The sequence below is a fragment of the Theropithecus gelada genome, chromosome 6 (assembly GCF_003255815.1).
Source record: "Theropithecus gelada isolate Dixy chromosome 6, Tgel_1.0, whole genome shotgun sequence".
Lineage (NCBI taxonomy): Eukaryota > Metazoa > Chordata > Mammalia > Primates > Cercopithecidae > Theropithecus > Theropithecus gelada.
In genome coordinates, this window is record NC_037673.1 from 127,983,334 (window position 1) to 128,006,140 (window position 22,807).

The 22,807-nt window shown below is 40.6% G+C and overlaps 1 protein-coding gene across 5 annotated transcripts in view; it reads right to left on the reverse strand.

Annotated features, from left to right (window-relative positions):
- Window positions 1-22,807, reverse strand: part of RAPGEF6 (Rap guanine nucleotide exchange factor 6) — a 209,673-nt gene that overhangs the window by 166,834 nt on the left and 20,032 nt on the right. For all 5 annotated transcript variants that reach the window (XM_025387398.1, XM_025387400.1, XM_025387397.1 and 2 more), the window contains exons 2-3: window positions 12,294-12,364; window positions 11,000-11,056 (exon numbers count right to left, since the gene is read on the reverse strand). In XM_025387398.1, the coding sequence (XP_025243183.1) occupies window positions 11,000-11,056; window positions 12,294-12,364 (128 nt within the window). The remainder of the gene's footprint in view (window positions 1-10,999; window positions 11,057-12,293; window positions 12,365-22,807) is intronic.

Consider the following 22,807-nt stretch of genomic DNA (forward strand, 5'->3'; position numbering starts at 1 on the left):
ACATTTACGTGAAATAAAAGTATAATCACTATCTTAAGATACATACTATAAAACACCAATACTTAAAGTGAATAAAGTACTTTGGAAATACATTTTAGCAAAAAACAACAATCATTGTTTATACTGTTCCTTGAAATAAATTTCAGTTTAATTAAAGCTTTAAAGCTAAGAAAGCAATTAACAAACACGTTTCCTAGAAAAAAAGAAAACAGAGAAGAATTATATCACACTTGTAGAAGAAAATAACATTTAATTCTGAAGTATATTAGCCCATACAAGTTGAAACTTGAATACAACAAAAAGATGTACAGAAAATAATTCTCAAATGTGATATGATTAAAGATAATACCTGTAATAGGTACCAGTACACACAGAAATGCATTACTATTTCAAGTAGTAAATGAACAAAAGATAAAAACAGACAATTCTTAACAGGTACACAAAACACACAGTCACTAGTAAACAGAAAATGCAAATGAAAACAATTCTAAAATACCAAATCCACACATAGTATCCATTTTACAGAGGCTGTGATAAAAATTTATTCAGTGCTTACTAATACTGCAAATCAGAATCACCACAACCTTTTTTCCAAATCAATATAGGAATCCACAGCACAAGCCACAAGGATGTCATAACCTTTAGCTCCAACAATGTTATACCAAGGAATTTACCACAGAGAAATCATTCTTATTCTTCACAACAAAGTTTCAGATGAAGTTTTTCTTACTGTCTATGTTTTCTAATTTTCCTGTAATTATATGTGCAATAATAGAAATACAAATTATTATTAGTAGTGGGGCACTGCTACAAAGATATCTGAAAATGTAGAAGTGACTTTGGAACTGGGTAACGGGCAGAGGCTGGAACGGTTTGGAGGACTCAGAAAAAGACAGAAAAGATGTGGAAAAGTTTGGAACTTCCTAGAGACTTGTTGAATGCTTTTGACCAAAATGCTGATAAGTGATATAAACAATGAAGTCCAGGCTGAGGTGATCTCAGATGGAGATGAGAAACTTATTGGAAACTGGAGTAAAGGTCACTCTTGCTATGCTTTAGCAATGAGATTGGTGGCATTTTGCCCCTGCCCCAGAGATCTGTGGAACTTTGAAACTTGAGAGACATGATTTAGGGTATCTGGCAGAAGAAATTTCTAAGCAGCAAAGCATTCAAGAGGTGACCTGGCTGTTTCTAAAAGTGTACGTTCATATGCATGAACAAAGAGATTATCTGAAACGAACTTATATTTAAAAGGGAAGTAGGGCATAAAAGTTTAGAAAATTTGCAGCCTGATCATGCGGTAGAAAAGAAAAACCCGGCCGGGCGCGGTGGCTCAAGCCTGTAATCCCAGCACTTTGGGAGGCCGAGACGGGCGGATCATGAGGTCAGGAGATCGAGACCATCCTGGCTAATACGGTGAAACCCCGTCTCTACTAAAAAATACAAAAAACTAGCCGGGCGAAGTGGCGGGTGCCTGTAGTCCCAGCTACTCGGGAGGCTGAGGCAGGAGAATGGCGTGAACCCGAGAGGAGGAGCTTGCAGTGAGCTGAGATCCGGCCACTGCACTCCAGCCTGGGTGACAGAGCAAGACTCTGTCTCAAAAAAAAAAAAAAAAAAAAAAAAGAAAAGAAAAACCCATTCTCTGGGGGGAAATTCAAGCCTGCTGCAGAAATGTGCACAACAGGAGCCAAACGTTAATAGCCAAGAGAATGGGGAAAATGTTTCCAGGGCATTTCAGAGTCTTTCAAGGTAGCCCCTCCTATCACAGCCCCAGAGGCCAACCAAAAATGACTTCGTGGGCTGGGCCCAGGGCCCTGCTACTCTGTGCAGCCTCAGGACTTGGTGCCCTGCATCCCAGCTGCTCCAGCTCCATCCAGGGCAGATTTATCCCATGCTGTTCTCATGATAGTGAGCTCTCACAAGATTTGCTGGTTTAAAAGTGTGTGGCCAAAAGGGGCCAATGATACAGTTAAGGTCATTGAATCAGAGGCTGCAAGCCCCAAGTCTTGGTGGCTTCCACATGGTGTTGGGCCTGTGGGTATGCAGAAGGCAAAAATTGAGGTTTGGGAATCTCTGCCTAGATTTCAGAGGATGTATGGAAATGCCTGGATATCCAGGAAGAAGTCTGCTGCAGAGGCAGAGCCCTCATGGAGAACCTCCACTAGGGCAGTGCAGAGGGAAAATGTGGGGTTGGAGCCCCCACATAGAGTCCCCACTGGGGCACTGTCTAGTGGAGCTGCGAAAAGGGGGCCATTGTCCTTCAGACCCCAGAATGGTAGACCCACAGTCTGCACTGAGAGCCTAGAAAAGCCACAGGCACTCAACACCAGCCCATGAAAGCAGCCACAGGGGCTGTACCCTGCACAGCCCAGAGGGGCAGAGCTGCCCAAGGCCTTGGGGGCCCACCACTTGCCTCAGCGTGCCCTGGATGTCAGACATAGAGTCAATGGAAATTATTTGGAAGCTTTAAGATTTAATGACTGCCCTGCTGGGTTTCGGACTAGCGTGGGACCTGTAGCCCCTTTATTTTGGCCAATTTCTACCATTTGGAGCAGAAGCATTTACCCCATGCCTATACCTCCATTGTATCTTGGAAGTAACTTGTTTTTTATTTTACAGGCTCATAGGTGGAAGGGACTTGCCATGTCTCAGATGAGACTTTGGACTTGGACTTTTAAGTTAATGTCAGATTGAGTTAAGACTTTTGGTTACTGCTGGAAAGGCATGATTGGTTTTCAAATGAGAAGGACATGAGATTTGGGAGGGGCCAGTGGTAGAATAATATGGTTTGGCTCTATGTCCCCACTCAAATCTCATGTCGAATTGTAATCCTCATGTTAGGGCAGGGGCCTGGTGGGAGGTGACTGGATCATGGGGACAGATTTTCCCCCATGCTGTTCTCATGATAGTGAGTTCCACAAGATCTGACGGTTTAAGTGTGGCATTTCCCCCCATTGCATTCTCTCTCTCTCTCTCTCTCCTGCTCCACCATGGTAAGGAGTGCTTGTTTCCCCTTCACCTTCTGCTATGATTGTAAGTTTCCTAAGACCTCCCACTCATGCTTTCTGTGAAGCCTGTGGAACTGTGAGTCAAGCAAACCTCTTTTCTTCACAAATTACCCAGTCTCAGATAGTTCTTTATGACAATATGAGAATGGAGCAATACAGAGACCAAAGTTAATTTGCTATCAGCTTAAAATAGTGCATTATAACAAGACTCTTTATGCTAGCTCTATAGTAAACATAAAGAAAGAAATTACAGCAGATATACAAAGGAGAAAGAGAAAGGAAACAAAGTATAGCACCACAGTGAGCAACAAAACTACAGATGTGAACAAGAGAGAAAGAATGCTACAAAAAAAAATCTATAAAACAACCAGAAAACCATTAACACAAAGGCAGCAATAAATCCTCACCTATAAATAACAGCCTTGAATGTGACTGGGTAAGTTCCTCCAATTAAAATATATAGAATGGCTGAGTGGATAATAAAACCCAAATGTATGCTGCCTATAACAGACTCACCTCACTGTTAAAGACATAGATTGAAAGTTAAGGGATAGAGGTTGGGTGCAGTGGTTTACGCCTGTAATCCTAGCACTTTGGGAGGCCGAGACAGGAAGATCACCTGAGGTCAGGAGTTCAAGACCAGTGTGGCCAACATGGCGAAACCCTGTCTCTACTAAAAAATACAAAAATTAGCTGGGTGTGGTGGTGCGCGCCTGTAATACCAGCTGTTTGGGAGGCTGAAGCACAAGATCACTTGAATACAGGAGGTGGAGGGTACAGTGAGTCACACCACTGTGCTCCAGCCTGGGGAACGGTGTGAGACTCTGTCTCACACACACAAAAAAATTAAAGGATAGAAAAAGACATCCATGTAAATGGAAACCCAAAGCAAACAGGAGTAGCCATGCTTACTTTAAGTCAAAAACTGTAAAAAGAGACAGAAAAGGTGATTATATAATGATAAAGGGATCAATTCAGCAGGAAGATATAACAATTACATTATTTATAATATATATTATATAATCATTATATAATATACAATTGTGTCTCATATATGTATTTACAGTATATATTAACACACACCCCGAACACTGGAGTGCCCAAGTCTGTAAAGCAAATATCATTAGATCTAAAGGGAGAGACAGACTATAATACAGTAATAGCAGGGAACTTGAACACCCCACTTTCAGCAATGGACAGATACACAGACCTCAAAATATACTACAAAGCTACTGCAACCAAAAAAGCATGGCACTGACATAAAAACAGACCAATAGAGCAGAATGGATATCCCAGAATTAAAGTCATGCATCTATAGACAACTGATTTTCAAAACAGGTGCCAAAAACACTTAGAAAATGTGTTATCTACTTGCAGAAGAATAAGACTAAACTACTTCTCACTATATACAAAAATCAACTCAAAATGGATTAAAGACTTAAATGTGAAACCTAAAACCATGAAATCTACTGGAAGAAAACAGGAGAAAATGCTTTACAACACTGTGCTAGGCAAGGATTTTTAAAGCGAAGACCTCAAAACACAGGCAACAGAAACAAAAACAGACAAATCTGATTACATCAAACCAAAAAGTTTTTGTGCAGCAAAGGAAACAACTGATAAAATGAATAGACAATCTACAGAAATAGGAGAGAATTGCAAACTATACATCTGATAATGGGTTAATATCCAGAATATATATAAAAAACTTAATAGCAAAAAAAAAAACTGATTAAAAATGGGCAAAATAGCTTAACAGACATTTCGAAAGGAAGATATAAAAAGAGCCAACAGGTATACGAAAAAATATTCAAATAAACTAATCATCAGGCAAATGCAAACCCAAACCACAACAAGACACCACTTCATTCCAATGAGAATGGCTACTATCAAAAAGAAAAAAGAAAACAAGTGTTGGCGAGGATTTCAGGAGAAGGGAACACTTATACACTGTTGGTGGGAACGTAAATTAGTAGTTATTATGGAAAACAATATGGAGGTTACTAAAAAAATTTAAAAATGGAACTTCTAGATGATCCAGCAATCCTACTACTGGATATATATCCAAAGGAAATGAAATCAGTATGTCAAAGAAATATCTGCACTCCCATATTTTACAATAGCCAAAATACAGACTCAACCTAAGTGTCCAACAATGAAAGAATAGATAAAGAAAATGGGGGTATATATACTCAATAGAATATCATTTGGCCATAAAAAGAATGAAATCCTGTCATCTGTAGCAACATGGATGAAAATGGAGGATAGTATGTTAAGTGAAATAAGACATAGAGAGAGAGGCAAATACTGCAGGATATCACTTATATGTGAAATCTAAAAAATAAAAAGTTGGTACCATAGAAGTGGAGTAGAAGAGTGGTTATCAGAGACTGGAGTGGGGAGGTGGGAGAGAAAGATGAGGAGAGGTTGGTTAGTGGGTACAAAGTTACAATAAAATAAGAAAAATAAGTTCTGGTGTTCTATTGCACAGTAGGATTATTATGGTTAACAGTAAAGTAGTGTATATTACAAAATAGCCAGAAGAGAGGCTTTTGAATGTTTTCACCACCAAAAAATGATTACATGTATGAGGTGATGGATATGCTAACTACCCTAACTTGTACATTGTATAAACAACACATAACTGTATTGGAATACCAACTTGAACTCCATAAATATGTACAATTATAATGTGTCAATTAAAAAGTTAAAAAATTATCAACACTGCTGGAAATGAGACCAAATAACCTAAAACCCACAGGAAAAAAACCTGCTATATTTATTTCATTCAAGAAAAAAGAAAAACAGATGATGGATTAAACCAAAGAACTGGTATCTATGTAACAGAAATGAAAATCTAGAATTGAAAAACTACAATTAAAACTTAAAAATTCACGAGTGGGTACTTTAGAAACAGCAGAAGACAGAAATTCACAAATTAGAAAATAAGGCAGTAGAAAATGGGAGACTGAAGCACAGACAGAAAAAAGAACAGGAAGATGGAAAACAGTACAAAGGAAACACGGGACAAAATAAAGCAGGAAGGAGGAAAAAGAAAATAGGAAAGAAGCAATAATATAAAAAATATTCTATAAGAATTTTCCAAAATCGATGAAAGATATCAAATCAGGGTATCATGAAGATCTATAAACCCTAAACAGAATAAATACAAAGAAAATCCTACCTAGCAACGTTAGACACAACTTCTGAAAAGCAAAAAAGCAAGAAAAATCTCAGAAGCAGAGGAAAAAACATACTAACTGCAAAGGAGTAACAAGAACACTGATTACTGACTCTTCAACATAAACAGAAGCAAGAACATGATAAAACACCTTTAAAGTGTTACAGAAAAAACTGCTAGAACTGTTTATGTAGGAAAAACACCCTCCTAAAACACTGCTGCAAAGAATTAAAGAAGACTAAATAAATGGAAGAATATAGATGTTCGCCGATTGACAGATTCATTATAAACAACAATGTCATTTCTCTCTGAATTGATTTATGAATTTAATGCTATCCTAATCCAAAGCCCACAGCCTCCCACAGGCTTTCTTGCGTATATCTGTGTGTTGAAATTGACAAGCTGATTCTAGAATTTACACAGAAAGGCAAAGCAACAATGATAGCCAAGACAATCTTGAAGAACAAGCCTGAGTACAAGCCTGAGTTGCTCTACTGAATACAAACTCATGCTATCAGATATCAAAACACACAGCTTAGGCCGAGCTTGGGGGCTCAAGCCTGTAATCTCAGCCCTTTTGGAGGCAAAGACGGGCGGATCCCTTGATGCCAGGGGTTTGAGACCAACCTGGCCTACGTGGTGAAACCCTGTTTTTACTAAATCCTGTCTCTACTAAAAATACAAAAAGTAGCCAGGCATGGTGGTCCACACCTGTGATCCCAGCTACTCGGGAGGCTGAGGCATGAGAATCACTTGAACCCAGGATGCAGAGGTTGCAGTGAGCCGAGATTTTGCCACTGCACTCCAGCCTGGGTGACAGAGTGAGATTGTCTCAAAAACAAACAACGACGACAAAAACAAACAAAAAACCCCAAACTACACAGCTTGACAGGGCAGTACTTACATGAACACAGGCATGAGCAAAATAAACAAATGAGCAAAATAAACAATAAGCAAGTGAGCAATAAACAACTGAACAAAATAGAGACCACACAAAGTGGACACTGCACAGCTGGAGGGAAAAAGACAGTTTTTCAATAAATGGTGCTGAATCAACTGAACATCCATAGGGATACCTAATGAATCTTGCCAATAATAAATCCATGCTTTCAGTCAACAATTTACATTTTAGAAAATTTGTATCCATTACTGTGAGTTTAGCACTTCCCTAAACTTTTCAGAAGAGGCTGGTGGTGATATTAGCAATGCCATTTTTGATAAAGTATTTTTTTAAGTGCCAAAATGAGAAAAATTGAGAAATATTGAGGACCATCAATATTTTCCAAATGACCAACGCATGGCATTACAAAAATCAAACATAGAGAAATGACTGATTCAATGTGCAAGACAGACCAATTGTTTCTAATGCAACAGAGTAAAAAGTTCATGGATAAAGTCTCAGACCCCATGTTGAAACTAACCTCTAAGCAACTTGTCAAGTTGTGGTACTGTTTTAAAGAAGAATACCCAACTTATCTGAAAAGAACCTACCCCACATTTGTTTTCGTTTTTTTTTTTAACAACTTCTCTGTAGGAAGAATTCTTTCATTCAAAACATATATCACAACAGACTGAATGCAGCAGATATGAGAATCCGACTAATATCAGAGACATTAGATTTGCTAAACTATAATTAAATCTTTTACGAAAATAGTTCTAATAAACGTTAATTGTGTTAACATGTAATGAGGCTGGGCGCAGTGGCTCATGCCTGTAATTCCAGCACTTTGGGAAGCCGAGGCAGACAGATCACCTGAGGTCAGGAGGTTGAGACCAGCCTGGCCAATGTGGTAAAACCCCGTCTCTACTAAAAATACAAAAATTAGCCAGACGTGGTGGCACGTGCCTGTAGTCTCAGCTACTTCGGAGTCTGAGGCAGGAGAATCGTTTGAACTTAGGAGGCGGAGGTTGTAGTAAGCCGAGATTGCGCCACTGCACTCCAGCCTGGGTGACAGAGCGAGATGAAAAGAATGAGACAAAAGAATGAGAAGAAAGGAAAGAAAGAGAGAGAGAGACAGAGAGAGAGACGGGACGGGACGGGACGGGACGGGATGGGAAGGGAAGGGAAGGGAAAGAAAGGAAGGAAAAGAAAGAGAGAAAGGGGTGGGCGGGAGAGAAAGAGAGAGGAAAAGAAAAGAAAAGAAGAGAAGGAGGGAGGGAAGGAAGGAAGGAAAGGAAAAAACGTGATGGGTTTCTCATTAAATTCAAAATGACTAATAAATATTTTTAAAATTAAGAAAAATGAATCTTGAATTCTACCTCACATCACAAGTAAAATTCAATTCCAAGATGAATTGTAGATCTATATTTGAGAAACAAAACACCAAACTTTTAGAGGAGAAACAAAATCTTCACAATCATGAAGAAAGGAAAGATTTGACTTTTTAAAAAAAGGACACAAAAGGCCCTAATCACAAGGGGACAAGTTGAGAAAGGAATTACTCTTCCTCAAAAGATGCCAATAATGGAGCAAAAAGAGTTGTGTTTAGTGGTGTATGCCTGTAATCCTCGGGAGTCCGAAGCAGGAGGATCTCTTGAGCCTAGGAGTTCAAGATTTGGCCTGGGCAACACAGGAAACCCCATTTCAAAAAAAAAAAAAAAAAAAAAAAAAAGGCCAGGTGCTGTGACTCTCGCCTGTAATCTCAGCACTTTGGGAGGCCGAGGTGGGTGGATCACCTGAGGTCACGAATTCAAGACCAACCTGACCAACAGGGTGAAACCCCATCTCTACTAAAAATACAAAAAATTAGCTGGGCGTGGTGGCAGACACCTATAATCCCAGCTACTCAGGAGGCTGGGGCAGGAGAATCGCTTGAACTCAAGAGGCAGAGGTTGAAGTGAGTTGAGATCACACCACTGCACTCCAGCCTCAGCGACAAGAGCGAGACTCCATCTCAAAAAAAAAAAAAAAAAACACCCAGAAAAAAGGAAAAGTGGCACAGTGGATAACAGAATAAACATACCCAACAAAGGACTTCCATTCAGAATTCAAAAAGAACTTTTATAAATCAATAGAAATGATACTGACAACCCAATTAATAAAAGAAGCTATCTAAATACCTGATAGAAACATAAAGGTCATTCATCATCATTAGTAATAGGGAAATGTAAAATAAAATCACAATGAGCTAACATAACGTAATCAGCAGCCGAGTAGCAAAAATTCAAAATAAGCAAACAATAAAACAAATATTAAGGGCTGTCAAACATGTAGAGCAACTGGAACTTAACTATACTGAGCTAATGGTTATTAAAATTGGTACAACTGGCCGAGCGCGGTGGCTCATGCCTGTAATCCCAGCACCTTGGGAGGCTGAGGCAGGCAGATCATGAGGTCAGGAGATCGAGACAATCCTGGCTAACACAGTGAAACCCCGTCTCTACTAAAAATACAAAACAAAACAAAAAAATTAGCTGGGCGTGGTGGTGGGCGCCTGTAGTCCCAGCTACTCAGGAGGCTGAGGCAGAGAATGGCATGAACCCAGGAGGCGGAGCTTGCAGTGAGCTGAGATTGCGCCACTGCACTCCAGCCTGGGTGACACAGTGAGACTCCATCTCAAAAAAAAAAAAAAAAAAAAAAAATTCATAAAACTAATTTTAAAAAACAGTCACATTCTCCTGAATTTTTGAACATGCACATTTCCACTACAGTCATGCCTTACTTAATGATGGTGATACTTTCCAAAAAATGCATCATTAGATGATTTCATCATGTGAACATCATAGAGTATACTTAACACAAACCTAGAAGATGGTATAGCCTACTATACACCTAGGCTATATGGTATATAGTCTATTGCTCCTAGTGCACATACCTGTACGGCATGTTACTCTACTGAATATTGCATGCAACTGTGACACAACAGTCCATCACTGACTGAAACAACGTTATGTGGCACATGACCATAATTTTATTCCTAAGAATATCCTCAACAGGAGTAAGCAATAAGGGCACAAAAATAACACAATGTTAATAGAAACTGTATTATTTATCATACTGAAAACTAGAAATTGGCCGGGCGCAGTGGCTCACACCTGTAATTCCAGCACTATGGGAGGCTGAGGCAGGTGGATCACCAGAGGTCAGAAGTTCGAGACCAGCTTGAACTTCACCAACATGGTGAAACCTCATCTCTACTAAAGATACAAAAAGTAGCCGGGCGTGGCGGCTAATGCCTGCAAACCCAGCTACTTGGGAGGCTGAGGCAGCAGAATCACTTGAACCTGGGAGGTGGAGGTTGCAGTGAGCCGAGATTACACGACTGCACTCCAGCCTGGGTGACAAGAGCGAAACTCCATCTCAAAAAAAAACCAAACAAACTTTTAAAAAAAGGAAAACTAGAAATAACCCAACTATGAACAGTGGAAGGGAGAAACAAATCATTATTTGCACACAATTGTATACTGTACAGCAGTGAAAAAGAACACATGCAAAAACACAGAAAAATTTGGAAATTTATTAAGTAAAAAAGCCTCACCAAAGGATTCTCTCTATAGCAAGTTCAATAAGTGGCAAAACTAACCTACAGTGATACAAGTCAGAATTGTGATTACCTTTCCAAAAGAAAGTTGATGAGAGCCTTCTGGAAAACTGATATCTTTATTTTCATGTGAGTTATCATTACACATTTAGTGTATATTTATTAAAATTCATTGCATTGTACACTTTTGGTGTATTCTATGTATGTTATATACTTCATGGTTTATGAATTTTTTCATAAATTGTCCCAGAATCAAATCAATTTCAATGCTAAGAGTTAAAATTTAAACATAAAAGTCATTAGTTTAAGTGAATTATAGAAATACTTACCAAAAGAGAACCTGATTGCCACTGTATCTCTCATAGCGTGCTCTTGCAGACATTAACCTATTAAAAAAAATTGAAGATTTTATCTTACATTTTGTTTTTAAAATTGTTGTAATTACAACAGAAAATGACCAGATCTACCAGCATGTTTTCACCAAAGTACAAAGAGTTTAGAAATATATCTATATTTTATATATATAATGCAATAATATAGATAATATTCAGTGGCATCAACCATAATACTCTTTATGTACATTATAAAATCTGTCAACTCACATCAAAAGTTTTCATTACAAGAAATATACATTTGTCTGATTCACTACTGAATCCTCAGTGTGAAGAGCAGTTACTGGCAGAGGCATGTACATACAAAAAAATTGCTGAATACATAAATCAGTTTGCAATAAAAAATACTTTGAGTATTACAAAATGCTAATTTTTCAGTTTTCTTTCTTCCTAATTATTTGGCATATACTAACAGCTGAATTACGTTATACAGAAAACATATAATGAATAATAAATCCCTAACAATTATATTTTATCAATCTGGTCAATAACCAGAAACTTGATGAATACCCAGGAAAAGTCACTGGATAAGCTGTTCATGGTGGGAACACATGTTTAATTAAAATATTATATAGTTAAGTGTTTTATAGCACTCCAAAGTGTTTTTATAAATATAATCATAATGATATATGATAACCAGGACAGATAGCCAGCCAATTTTTCAGAAGAAAAAAATGAGGTTCAGAAAGTTTATGGGTCTCGTCCATAGGAGCTTAGGCCAAATCAAGGTTACTGCTCCTTCCACATTAATACAACACTATAATACAACATACCATACCCAGCCGAAGCATTTGGCATAATAAATACCAATACACACTACAAAAAGATAACAGGAGTTTTGTCTTTACTAGCCAGCACACCCTCAGCACTGTGTTTTGCTTTAGGTACTTATTTTCATTTAATCCTTGAAATACTTCAACAAAGATACTACCATTACCCCTATTTTATTGAAGACAAAACCGCAGCTAAATGTTCGTTCTAACTTAAGGTCCCATGGCTAAGAAAAACTGAAATAAGAAAAACAAATTCAGTTTTTACTGTCACTGTTTTTCCCCAAATCCAAAATCACCCCTACCAAAATATAAACTACAGGAAACCAGGGATCTAATCTATAATGTATATACCAAGGCCTTAAAACAATAAGGAATATAAAGGTGCTTAACAAATATGTGGTGAATAAATGAATGAATGGCTATACAGCGTGTGCTCTTAAATACAGAACCACACTTACCTAAGCTGATGTTCCCTGAGATTTGATAATATTTCCATTCCATGAAGATAAGAATAAATAGTATTTAAGTCCTGTAGAACAGAAGAAAAAAATTAGATTATTTTTCAAATATACTGTTTAAAATATAAGGCACCCCACAATTCTGATTTTAAACAGTCACTTATAGCAGAGCAGTTAACTATGGAAAAATCATAAAACCTCTGAATCATAAAAGATTTCAAAAGGCAGAGAAGAGATCCCCTCAGCTCTCAAAGGAACTCCTCTTCAACATGACCAATGGCCTCTATTCATTCGAACAATGCCAGAACCCCAAAATCATTATTTTATATGGAAGTATATTAATTCGTTATTTCACTTCTAAGCAGATGTAAACTTTTCTTCTTTAGTGGCCTCCAAATATTTGATATCCAATATCCTGACTGACACCTTTAGAGATGACCCAGTTTATCAATATTCCTCTTAAAATATGACTTTCTAAAGAATTTCTCTCTAAAGAGACTCAAAATGACATAATCTACCACTAAATAAAAAAGATTTCCAATGGTACAATCCTACAACTAGGCATTAAAACAACAACAAAAACCTCAGGATGACACAGTATAACCTCAACTAAGAGCAGCGGCATAGCAGAAGAAAGTGGAAAGGCTCTACAGATCCTTGACAGCAAATGGTATTGTACCACTGATGTTATAAGATTAAAAGCAGACAAGCTTAAATTCGTTATAAAAAATATACTTCCTATTTCCTATAAAGAATAATGCCTTTATACCAGGGCAAACTACTTCTAAACACTGCCTTCCCACTCTGATATGCAACTGGCCAAAAAAATTATCAGATAGTAGTGGGGGTAGTGGGGGACAAACTAAAGACAACTTATTTTCTAGTAGGTTAATAAGACAACATGGAGCCATTAATAAAAACAGCAAGCTAGGCCGGGCACGGTGGCTCACGCCTGTAATCCCAGCACTTTGGGAGGCTGAGGCGGGCGGATCACGAGGTCTGGAGATTGAGACCATCCTGGCTAACACGGTGAAACCCCGTGTCTACTAAAACTACAAATAATTAGCCAGACGTGGTGGCAGGTGCCTGCAGTCCCAGCTACCTGGGAGTCTGAGGCAGGAAAATGACGTGAACCCGGGAGGCGGAGCTTGCAGTGAGCCGAGATTGTGCCACAGCACTCCAGCCTGGGCGACAGAGCGAGACTCCGTCTCAAAAAACTAAGATAAGACAAGACAAGATAAGATAAGATAAGATAAGAGCAGCAAGGTGAGCACAGTGGCTCACACCTGTAATCCCAGCACTTTATGAGGCCAAGGTGGGTGGATCACTTGAGACCAGCCTGGGTAACATGGTGAAACTTGTCTCTACAAAAAATTTTTAAAAATTAGCCAGGCTTGTGGTACACGTCTGTAGTCCCAGCTACTTAGGAGGCTGAGGTGTGGGGGATGGCTTGATCCTGGCAAGAGGAAGTTGCAGTGAGCCGAGATCGCACCACTGCACTCCAATCTAGGCGACTGAGACTCCATCTCAAAAAAAAAAAAGCAATAATTTCTAATTCCAAAGATAACAACTGCCAATTAACCACAGTGGACTGACAACCACACTTTTTTCTGCTAAATCCTTACTAAAATGACAGTGAAAAGGATGTTTAAGTATACAAAAATAAAGATTTGAATAGGTTAAAAGAAACGTCTACCAAATTTTAGAAGACAGCAGATGAAGCATTGATATGGTAAACTGTATTTCCAAAGATGGCCACAGAGATATTTATTATCCCATATGCTCTTGTGCAGTGCAGTCTTGCCTGTAACCCATCAAAAACTGGAATCTATGTGCCCTCCCCACAGATGTGAGTTGGCTCTGTGACTAGTTCTGACCAAAAGAATAGAGGTGAGGTTGTATAAGAGAGTCAAGTACCCTGAGACCATTAATGTTGTGAAGAGCCTCAGCTAGCCTTGGGGAGACAGAAAGGCCACATGGAGTAACACCAAGGTACTAGATAAGTAAGTTATGCCTTCCTAGAGCACCTTAGAACTACCAACTGAATGGAACTAAAAGAATGATCCCAACTGAGGCTCTATAGGGTAGAAGAACCAACCACCCAGCCAGAACCTGCTGAATGCAGGTAATAAACAGATTCATGGCAAAAGTGTGGCTTATAGTGGGCCCAATGAGTCTGCAGATCCACCTAATAATGGTCATTCTCCACTCCCTCAGTTTATAATTAGAATTTATACACTTGGCAGTTAGAATACCCTCCATAATGGGTCCATGACCTGTGTGGTAAAAGCCATCATAATGGAAAAAGCCAAGTGGAAACCTCTGCCCCATTCCCCAGAACAAGACAGTAAATAAAAGACTATTTCTTCCAGAGGGGCACAGAATAAAGACTAGTGCCACCAGTAAAGAATTAGAAGTACGCAGAGGTAATAGTTTCCATTGTTTTCTATTTAATTCATGGAGAAAGCAGACAGATCCTGAAAAATGACTGTGCAGACTACCACAGAATGAACCAAATTCTAGCCCTAATCATAGCCTGCAGTCTCAGACATAATATTGCTGCTGAAGCTGATTAAGCCTCAAGTACTGATGTGGTGTTACTTTCCATTCCAATTAGAATATCAGAAAAATCTGCATTCATGTGGGGCAATATTAACTTACAGTTTTATCTTAGGACTCTTTTAACTCTCCCGCTCTCTGTCATAACAGTCAGTGGGAGTTGGGTGGGGAACAGACATCTAAACCTCCTGATCTATTTACATATATTACAACATGCTGATTGGACAGAATGAACAAAAGAATGCGCTAGAGGTCACTGGTACCCTGAAGTCCTTGGTAACACACATGTGGCTCCAGAAGATGGGAGATAAACACTATGAAGATTCAAAAGATCTGCCACTTCAGTGAAGTTTTTAGAAATACAGTGGTTAGGGGCATGTCAGGATATCTCCTGCAATGTAGAAGTGACTGGTTTAGGTGAAGATAAAATAAGAGGAACTAGACTTACCCATCACCTAAAACAACTAAACACACAACAAAAAAGACAAATATATAAAACATTTTTCATAAGATAGGACATCAGGAAATACCTAAAGTGAAGTAAAGATCTACCTGAAAAAATCATAGTAGTAGTCCTGAACCAGGACTGATTCTTCCTTTCTCATTGACATTTAGCAATGTCTGGAGTTATTTTAGGCTGTCACAGATTTGAGGGAGTGGTGCTACTGGCATCATGTAGGTAGAAGAGATATTGCTAAACACAGCCACGCCCATTCATTTACCTATTGGCTATGGCTCTTTTCATGCTATAAAAACAGAGTTAAGCAGTTGTAATAAAAATTACCTGGGCCACAAAACCTAAAATATTTACTATTTAGCCCTTTATAGAGAAAGTCTGTTAATCCTGGATAAGAATGTCTGTATTTTAATTCTTATCAGTTATGAAATGCTGGGAACATTCCTGAAATCCAAGTTCCCAGATGCCAGCCGCCAAAAGACAACTTTACAAATAGGTCTTCCTAAGGACAGCAGTCTCAGATCTGTTCTATTAACTTTTTTTTTTTAAAGGCTAATATTGAAGTTATATTCAGGAACGGCCTTAAAAGAAAGAGAAAAGGAAAAATCTCCTCAGTGGGTACAGTTGTGAGTAGCAGATGTGGGTCATGTTAAAGGATAGCAGCTGCTATGGTTTGGATGTGGTTCGTCCCTGCCAAAACTCATGCTGAAATTTGATCCCCAATGTAGCAGTGTTAGCAGGTGGGACCTAGCAGGAGGTGTTTGGGTCATGGGGGTGGATCCCTCATGAATAGATCAATGCCTGTCTGAGGAGGCAAATGAGTTATCACTCTCACAGAAATCAGTTGATTCCCCTGAAAGAGGATTGTTAAACAGAGTTTGGCTTCCTTGGTTTCTCTCTCTTGCTTTCTCTCTTACCATGTGATCATTTTTTGCAGCATGAACATGGCTCACTGCAGCCCCGACCTCCTGGGCTCAAGCAATCCTCCCACCTCAGCCTCTGAGTAGCTGGGACTACAGGCACATGCACGTGACACCATGCCCATCTAGTTTTATTTATTTATTTATTTATTTTATTTTTTGTAGAGACGAGGTCTTGCTTTGCTGCCCACACTGGTCTCGAACTCCTGGGCTCAAGCAGTTCTGCCTTGGCCTCCCAAAGTGCTGAGATTACAGGCGGGAGCCACTGCGCCCAGCCTGCCATGTGATCCTCTTGCACAAACTTGCTCCCCTTTCAAGCAGCCTGAGGCCCTCATTGGATAGAGGTGGCCTGTCTAGAACCTTCCAGCCACCAGAATTGTGAGCCAAATAAAGCTCTCTCTTCATAAATGACCCAACCTCAAGTATTCTGTTATAGCAACACAAAACAGACTAAGACAGTGGCCCAAAGTGAAAATATATGTAAATTCCAGTGCATGGATGTCTGGTTAGGGGTCTAGAAGGAAAAAGACAAAAAGATCAGGGACAAGGAGGGATCAGGTAAAGACACAGGATGGAGACATGGGAATGGGCACAAAGTGTATAAAGTTTTCTGTATTCCACACTAATGCCCACCAAAAAGCATTAAACATGGAAGAGGCGCTGAACAACCACGAAGATAAAATAGGATATCCCAGAACTGGTACAATTAATACATGAGTAGACTGATCACAATGACACTAGATAGAGGCTACACATGGGACCAACAATATAAACTTCCACTTATCAAGGTCTGTCTAGCTACTGCTACTTCTGAATGTCCAACCTGTCAGCAACAGAGACCAACCAAATGAGTTCCTGATATGATTCTATTATTCAAGAAGAGCAACCAGTCATTTGATAACAAGTAGACTATATCAGGTGTCTCTCATCCCAGAAGGGCCAGTAGTTCATTTCACAGTGATAGATATCTATATTTTGGGTTTGGGTTTATCTTACTTACCTCAGAGGTTCAGCCAGGATCATAATCCAGGGGCTTGCAGAATGTCTGAACCACAGGACTAGAATCCTACACACCAAAGAGTCCAACCAGTGGACCCAATTCAAAGCAAATACAGTGAGAGGTGGCAATGTGCTAGCAGCCCTCACCCTCGGCTCCTCCTCGGCATCCACTCTGGCCCTCAAGGAGCCCTGCAGCCTGCCACAGCACTGTTGGAGCCCCTCTCTGGGCAGGTGGAGGCTGGAGCCACCTCCCACACCTCCCAGGGAGGTGTGGAGGTAGAGTGGGGGGCGGGAACCGGGGCGTTTCTGCAGCGCAGGCGCAGGCTCAGGGGGCCCAGCACACGCCGGCCCACGGCAGTAAGGGGCTTAGCACCCAGGCCAGCAGCGGCAGAGGGTGCCGGCCCTGCGGGGCAGGGCTGGGGACCTGCAGCCCGCCATGCCCAACCCCCCGCCCCCACGGGCTCCCCCGGGGCCCAAGCCTCCCTGATGAGCGCCGCCCCCTTGCACCACGACACTCGGTCCTCATCAACCGCCCAGAAGCTGAGCAGTGCGGGTGCACAGTGCAGGACTGCAGGTAGCTCTGCCTGCGGCCACGGTGAGGAATCCACTGTGTGAAGCCAGCTGGGCTCCTGAGTCTGGTGGGGACTTGAAGAACTTTTATGTCTAGCTAAGGGATTGTAAACGCACCAATCTGCACTCTGTGTCTAGTTCAGGGTTTGTAAATACGCCAATCAGCACTCTGTGTCTAGCTCAGGGTTTGTAAATACACCAATTGGTACTCTGTATCTAGCTAACCTAGTGGGGACTTCCAGAACTTTTACATCTAGCTAGAGGATTGTAAATGCACCAATCAGCACCCTGTCAAAACGGTCCAATCAGCTCTCTGTAAAATGGATCAATCAGCAGGATGTGGGTGGGGCCAGATAAGGGAACATAAGCATGTTGCCCAAGCCAGCCAGGAGCAACCCACTTGGGTCCCCTTCCACACTGTGGAAGCTTTCTTTCGCACTTTGCAATAAATCTTGCTGCTGCTCACTCTTTGGGGCCATGCCTCCTTTAAGAGCTGTAACACCACGAAGGTCTGCAACTTCACTCCTGAAGCCAGCGAGACCACGAACCCACCAGGAAGAACGAATTAAGTCCAGATGTGCCGCCTTTAAGAGTTGTAACACTCACCGCGAAGGTCTGCAGCTTCACTCCTGTCAGTAAGACCATGAACCCACCAGAAGGAAGAAGCTCCAGACACATCTGAACGTCTGAAGGAACAAACTCTGGACACACTATCTTTAAGAACTGTTAACACTTACCGCGAGGGTCCACGGCTTCATTCTTGAAGTCAGCAAGACCAAGAACCCACCAATTCCGGACACAACAGGAGTATGCTCACAACCTTGGGACCACTAGTCATGTCACATACCACACCATCCAGAGCAACTGGCCTCACAGAATGCTGTAATAACCTTATAAAGGCATAGCTGAACTTTTAGCTCAAAGGCAATAATGTGAAATAATGGACTGACACCTTTTAATATGAAGATACATCAAACCACAGACCTCTATATAGTGCAGTATATACAGCAGGAAGAATAGATGGGCCCAGGAACAAATGAGTAGGAGCAAGAGTCACCCATTTATCATTATTCCCAATAAGCCACAAAAGGATTTTGTACTTCCCATTCCTGCAACTATGGACTCTACACGTTTGCAGGCCCTGGTTCCAAAGGCATATACCCTTGCCAGGCAATAGTACAAGAGTCTCAATGAACAAGTTTACAGCTGCCACCAGGGCACTTTAAACACCAGGGCCCAAGAGTCAGCAGGTAAGAGGAGTTGCCATTTTGGCAGGGGTAACTGATCCTGAGCAGTAGGTGGAAGTAGGGCTGCTTTTATGTAATGTGAACAGAGAGAAATGTGTGGAATCCACATGATTCACTTGGTTATTCCTTTACCTCACTGTAACTGTAAATGGACATATATCCCAACATTAGCCTGAGAAGAATGATTACCAAGGGTTCAGACATTTCAGGAAAGAAAGCTCGAGTCATACTATCACAAAAGCCACTGAGACCTGCAGAGGTGAAAATGCATAGTGGAGGAGAGAGAATAAGTACCAGTTGCAACCCTGAGATCAACCATACAGGGCCTATCATTCTTCCCACCACCATCTCTTGTCTAAGTTTCTTCTCAGGAAAAGAAGCTCATTGAGAGTCATGGAGGAGCTGCTCCCTGACCCTCAAACCTATGTGAGGAAGTAGATTTGTGTGGTGCAAAGTGTAAGCTCAGGTGGCCTTGAAAATATGCCTCTCAGATTCCAAACTACAGGGTGTAATTGAACAAAATCCCTATTACGGGGCTCTGTAATTTATCATCATGTTTGAATTGGGTCCAAGCTTCCCATGCGATATTCCCAATCGATAACTGAGCCTGGTAAAGATACTAAGGAATGTCTATTCTGGGAGACTCAGGACTACTCTGATGGGTTCAAGGATTCTCCTTCCACCTTGCTAAACCTCTGTTACAGTGCAGTCTAAGGCTCTTCCACTCAACCTTCCTTTCGTCTCTCCTTCACAAATGTCACATGAGCATTCTGGTGTGAATGCTCTACCAACTCTCTCCATTTTTGCTCATAGGCATTTTCCCTAATAAATTCCTTGGATGTCTAATATTGTTGTGACAACTGCTTCTAACAGAACCCAAACTAACATAAACACTTTGTAGTACTCAGTAAAGAAACTTTCTATACTTTTTGCTGGATTTATTCTTCAGTATTTACGGTTTTCTAGTGTTTTTAAATAATGTCATGTTTAGCTGGCTGTGGTGGCCCACATCTGTAATCCCAATACTTTGGGAGGCCAAGGTGGGTGGAGATCACCTCAGGTCACGAGTTTGAGACCAGCCTGGCTAATATGGTGAAACCCCATCTATACTAAAAATACAAAAATTAGCTAGGTGTGGTGGCACATGCCTACAATCCCAGCTACTCAGGAGGCTCAGGCACGAAAATCACTTGAACCTGGGAGGCAGAGGTTGCAGTGAGCTGGGATCATGCCACTGTACTCCAATCTGCATGACAGAGTGAGACTCTTGTCTCAAAAACAGTCATTTTTTAAACTAGAGACTTTGTGGTTTATTGCTGGTTTACATAAATCAACTGATTCTATATAATAATATAATAAACTTGAGTCCAATCATCTTGTTAATAAATTCACTTAATTTTCAGAGTTTATAGATTCTTTTCGATTTTCTGCATATACAATAGCACTGCCTATGAATACAGTATTATTTCTTCCTTCCCAAATTATACACTTTCCTCCATTTTTTTATGCCTTATTATGTAACAACAGCCGGAGAAAGCGTAGCCATATAGAGACAGTGCCCATCTTCCAATTTTTCCTGACTTTACAATGAAGCAAAAGCGATATGCATTCAGCGGACACTGAATTATGTTTTTGTTTTGTTTTGCTTTTAGAGACAGGGTTTCACTCTGTCACCCAGGTTGAGTGCAGTGACGGCAATCATGGCTCACTGATGCCTCAATCTCCAGGACTCAAGCAATCTTCCCATGTTGGCCTTCCAAGTAGCTGGGACTATGGGCGTGAGCCACCATACTCACCTAATTTTTTTTTTTTTTGGTGAGACCAGCCTGGGAAACCATAATTTGAATACCCATCAATCATTGTCTTTCACTGTTTTCTGTGCAGTATTCAACAAATTATACCAGATACACAACACTTTATTATAAAATAGGCTTTGTGTTAGATGGTTTTGCCCAACTGTAGGCTAATGTAAGTGTTCTGAGCATGTTTAACATAGGCTAAGCTATGATTTTTGGTAGGTAAGGTACATTAAATCCATTTTTGACTTACAAGATTTTCAACCTACCATGGTTGTATCATGATATAACCCCACTGTAAGTCCAGGACTGTCTGTACGACAAACACAGTTGCCTGGGCCCCACTGAGTTAGGTGTAGATAGGCAGGCACTCACAAAATGTCTATCCTATGGAAATGTGCTTGTAATTTTTGACAAGACAACTTGTTCTGATGGCAAACAAGTTCTGAAAATTGTAATACACAAAAGTTAGGTATGGCAAACAGAACTCCCATAACTTGACTTACTCCAGGTGGGTAGTGTTAAAGGGCACCAGAATTTTCTAAGACTCTCAACTTACATAATTTTCTCTGTTATCAAGTTACAGGACATCTTTGGTACATCATTAACGATGCCACGAATATACGAGAAAGAATTAGAAATTAACTTTTCAATGTTAAAGTCTGACAGAGAATTTCACTCACAAGTTTCAGGTATACATGTATCTTCAGTTCTCCGCCTAAAGAGAGACTAATACGGTTTATTACTTTAAATCTGAAAAGCCCCTCCTCAAATAGCTTCAAATATGTTTGTAATCTCCTTATTTTAAAGGGACAATTTGGACAAATGAACACGTAGTTCTTCACAACATCTGTAATGTTGACTGCATGACCCTGAATTAAAATATCAGCATTATGGCCACGTGTGGTGGCTCATGCCTGTGATCCCAGCACTTTGGGAAGCCAAGGCAGGCGGATCACAAGGTCAGTAAATCAAGACCATGCTGGCTAACATGGTGAAACCCCATCTCTATTAAAAATACAAAAAATTAGCCGGGAATGGTGGCGGGCACCAGTAGTCCCAGCTACTCGGGAGGCTGAGGCAGGAGAATGGTGTGAACCCAGGAGGTGGAGCCGAGATGGCGCCACTGCACTCCAGCCTGGGCAACAAAGCAAGACTCCGTGTGTCTGTCTCTGTCTCTCTCTCTCTATGTGTATATATACACACATGTCAGCATTATTCCTGTCAGGGGTTGACAAATTTTTTCAATAAAGGACCAAACAGTAAATATTTGTGGCCCAGATGGTTTTTTATCACAACTACTTAGCTCTGCTTTTATAATATGAAAACAGCCATAGACAACAGGTAAATGAATGGGTGTGACTGTTCCAATAAAACTTTATTTACAAAAATAGCTGGTCATATTTTCTTAGCTCCTGAAACATATGGTCAAAAATAGCTACAGCATGGCCAAGCATGAATGACCTCCTCTTTGACAACAGACCACCTTGTAAGTTTTGGTGGAGTTCTGTCTCCCACCATGAAAGCTGAAAACAACAAATTTTTATTTTTCCAACCTCCCATACAACAAAGGCAAGGGCCAATTATTCAAGTGTTACCAATCAGACACGTTCATCCTGGACTTTAATTCAGAAGCCAGTGACACCGAGAAGCAACAACTGCATAGAATCCACTTGAGGAGCCAGTGACGGCAGCGGGGTTGTATTAGTCCGTTCTCACACTGCTATAAAGAACTACCTGGCTAGGCGCAGTGGTTCACCCTGTAATCTCAGCACTTTGGGAGACTGCGGCGGGTGGATCACCTGAGGTCAGGAGTTGGAGACCAGCCTGGTCAACATGGCGAAATCCCGTCTCTACTAAAAATATAAAAATTAGCTGGGCATGGTGGCGGGTGCCTGTAATCCCAGCTACTTCGGAGGCTGAGGCAGGAGAATCACTTGAACCTGGGAGGTGGAGTTTGCAGCGA